General features: G+C 68.4%; 1 protein-coding gene across 1 annotated transcript in view; it reads right to left on the reverse strand.

Moving 5' to 3' along the window:
- Positions 1–1730, reverse strand: part of PLEKHH3 (pleckstrin homology, MyTH4 and FERM domain containing H3) — a 6497-nt gene extending 4767 nt beyond the window's left edge. The window contains exons 1-4 of the mRNA XM_009283350.1: positions 1677–1730; positions 917–1005; positions 507–701; positions 149–306 (exon numbers count right to left, since the gene is read on the reverse strand). Coding sequence (XP_009281625.1) covers positions 149–306; positions 507–701; positions 917–983 — 420 coding nt within the window. The 5' untranslated portion in view covers positions 984–1005; positions 1677–1730. The remainder of the gene's footprint in view (positions 1–148; positions 307–506; positions 702–916; positions 1006–1676) is intronic.
- Between the last annotated feature and the right edge of the window lie 1889 nt (positions 1731–3619).

A 3619-nucleotide genomic window follows, 5' to 3' on the forward strand; every position in this document is an offset into this window, starting at 1 on the left:
GAAGCGATGGCAGCAGCTGCAGAGGGGCTGCCTGACCGAGTGCCTGGCACAGGCACCCACTGCCACTCCAGGGCACATGAGGCCCCAACCGTCTGTCCCGGCCCTGCGGACGGCTGCAGGTGTGGGCAGCCCCATGCCACGGGCTCACCTCGACGTCACGCATGAGCAGCTGGGTGGGCGTCTGGACGGGCGCTTTGCTGTCGATGACCTTCTGCACTGCGCACACCCAGTGCACAGCCTCGTTCAGGTGCTCTGTGTACAGGCGGTAGCAATGCTTCCTGCCAAACACCGTCACGCTCCAGTAGCCTGCGAGGGACAGACAGCTCACCTGCTGCCCACCAGCACCCTCGCCCCAAGGAGTCCCGCCCCAGCCAGGCCGGCTCGACGCCCCGGGGCTTGGCATAGCCCCTCCTCTGGGCGATGAAGGCCCCCCAGCACTGGGAGGGCGATGAAGGGCATGAGGGGCCACAAAGGCGCAGCCCAATCAAGGGGCGCGGGTGCCTTACCCGTCTCCTTGTAGGTCTGCTTGTCCGGCCAGAGCACAGAGCAGAGGCTGGTGAGCACAAGGGAGCCCAGCCGCCGGGCCCCCTTCTCGTTGCTGCTGTAGTAGTCGAGGGAGTCAGGCGTCAGCACGAACCAGTACTTCCGAGGCCGTATCCAGGGGGTCTTCACACCGCCCCGCACCTCCCGCTGCAGCCAACCTGGGAAGGGGAAGCCTTAGCCCCTGCCACCAGCACCATCCGCCCCACCGGCTCTCTGGTGCAGGGCAGGGTCTGCCTGGCACCAGCCCAGCCAGTGCGCCCTGTCCCTCTGGGACGGGATCCAGCCACAGTCGGGGCACGATCCTGCCAGCCATGGCTGTGCCCTAGCTACTCCAGAGGCAGAGGCCCCCGTGCCCCAGCCTGGCTGTGCCCACCTTTCACGAGAGCATCGGGGTCATCCTCCACTGGCCCTGGGCCCTTCTCCACGATGAGGCTGCGCATCTCCTCCGCGACAAGCAGAGACCTGAGGATGACACATGGCTGAGCCTGGGTGCCCGTGGGTGCCTCCCATGGCCCCTGAGTGGGGAGCTGGCCCGGGGGGCTCCGGGCACCCCGCAACCCCACGGTGGGAACGCAGCAGAGGCATTGGGTGCAGATGACCCTGGCTAAAAATAAGCTGTTTGCAGTCGCGGCCCTGCCAAGGAATTCGGAAAATGAACAACCAGGAAGGAATGTTGGCAGCGGCGTCGGCACTGGGAGGACAGGGAGCAAGCAGGCCCCTGTGCCCCGGCACCCCATCTCCCCGGGCACACACTGCCCCAGGGCACAGCCTCTGCTGGTGGACATGGCCCGGCAGAGCCTCCCACCCTGACAGAGCCTCCTGGCACAGGAGGAGCCACGCACAGCCCCCGTTGGCTAAGCCTGTGGCAGCCAAGCCATCCAGCATGGCAGAAGGATGGAGACGTGCCCGAGGATGCACCAGGGATGGAGACGGAGCGCAGCAGTCCTGGCCCTGCCGTCCTCTGCTCTAGCCGATAGACCGGCACAGCATGGTGCCAGCTTCGTGGGCAGGATGGTACGGTGCACACCGGCACCAGTGCATCCTCCCACGGCATGCCAGGCCCCCAGCTCTCACAGCACTATGCAAGGGATGCGACAGGATGCCCAGCGGGCCAGAGGCAGGGGGTCACTCACCGCTCCGAGCCACTGCTGCTGCGAGTGGGCTGGCTCAGGCTCACCTCCAGGGACCCCTGGGGAGGAAGGAAATGTCTCAGCCCCACGGGCACCACCTGGCACCCCTGAATGTCCGCCCGATGACTGCTCGCGTCCTCGCCAGCCCAGCTCCAGGCCCAGAGGGACAGGCTCACATCCTGCTGCCATGGGGCAGGGAGCCCCCATGCCCCCCATGGCCATGGCAGGAGCCAGGGCTGCAGCTGGGGCACCCCGGGGGTGCAGGGGCAGCCATCAGGCGTGCTGGCCGTGTATCCTTGGCTGACCCGGCAGGCTGAATACCGTGCAGAATTGCACAAGGTCAGTGCTGAGTAATACGCTTACGGCACAAAGTCCCATTGTAATGAGGCCTCTGACTTCCTGCCCGCGGCGGTGGGATGTGGCGCAGGGAAGTCCCTGGCCCTGCAGCGGGACGGGGGCCGGTTCCTCCTTGCGCAGCACAACTTGACGTGGACAGTGCCGCTCACGTGATGACCCCGGCACACGTGCTGGGACACGAGGCAGGGCCCAGGCACGGGCAGGCACCGGGTCGGGCAGGGCGCCCCAGCAGAGCGGGGTGCGGGGATGCGGCAGCGCTGGCGGATGCTGCCCCGGGAGATGCGCGGGTGCTCCCGCCAGCTGCAGCCCAACAGGGCAGCCGGAGGCACGACAGGCCAGAGCGCGCCACGAAACACCAAGAAAAAGAGACAGCTGCTAAAAATAGTGTCGGGGAGGGGGGAGCCACTGCAGGTACGGCTCCGCCCCAAAAAGCAGGTGTGGCTGCGCCACGGGGGGCTGGCCTGCGCTGCTGACCCGTGGCATTAAGGGCACCTGTCGTGCAGCGCCAGTGCCCAAGCACGGGGCCAGCTCCTCCAGCCACTGTCACATTGCTGATGTCGCTGCCAGGGAGGGCTCCACGCGCTCCCGCACGGCTGCAGGCACAGAGACAGTGCCCAGCTCCTCGGCCACGGCCCGTGGGAGGAGGAGGCGACAGTGGTGGCCGGCTCCTTCTCAGGGATATAAATAAACAGGAGAGGAGCCGTGGCAGCAGGGCCGGGGCAGCTGCTCCCACGCTCCCAGGAAGGGGCGGCCGGCGCTGTGGGTTTCTGAGGACCCCCCGGCCACGGCAAAGGGCTCCCCAGGGAGCTGGTGTAACGGCCACCCACGCCAGCCCGGACCTCTGGAGCCAGCACGGCCCATGGGACACGGGAAGCCCAAAGACGGCTCCTGCCATTGCCGTGCCCTTGGCACTGCCACCGGTGCCTGGAGGGACCAGCTCCAGCCCTGCCGCTGTCCCTGCTGCTCGCCGTCCGCAGGGCTGGCACCGCTGGGGAAGGGGACCCGCTGCTAGGGGACAGCTGGTGGGGGGGACTCAGGGCTGCCCCCAGCCCTGCACAGCCAGGGCAGCCCAGCGGCAGCAGGGCCGTGTTGCAGACCCCATGGTGGGCAGGGGTAGAGGGGCCGCAGCAAGCGGGACCAGGCTCTCACCACCTCCCGTGTCCCCTCCGGGCAGGGACACGGCCCCATGGATCCGGGTGCAGGAGGCAGCCGGAATGGGCAGGAGGAACCCCTGGGAGCCAGGGTTCCCCCCACTGCCCCATGCTATCAGCCGTCCCCCACGCAGCCCGGCCGGAGGAAGCGCCGGTTTCCGCCACTCTGCTTCCCTAAACAGAGGAAGCAGCCGGAGCGGGGAGATCCAGGCCTGCTCCCCGCGCCTGGCACGTGCTCCCGGGGTGCTGTGTGCCAGGAACAGCCCCGGCCTGCTCTGGCAGGTCTGTGCGGAGCTGCGGCCAGTCCCGAGGAACTCGTCCCGCGAGGACCCTCCGCAGCCCGGCCAACCTGACCTCGGCAGCAGCACAGGGCAGGTACGGCCCCGGTGCGGGATCTGGCACCGACAGCCCCACGGCGCCTCGCCCGCGGAGCCGGGC

This window comes from Aptenodytes forsteri, unplaced genomic scaffold (assembly GCF_000699145.1).
Source record: "Aptenodytes forsteri isolate BGI_AS27 unplaced genomic scaffold, ASM69914v1 Scaffold492, whole genome shotgun sequence".
NCBI lineage: Eukaryota > Metazoa > Chordata > Aves > Sphenisciformes > Spheniscidae > Aptenodytes > Aptenodytes forsteri.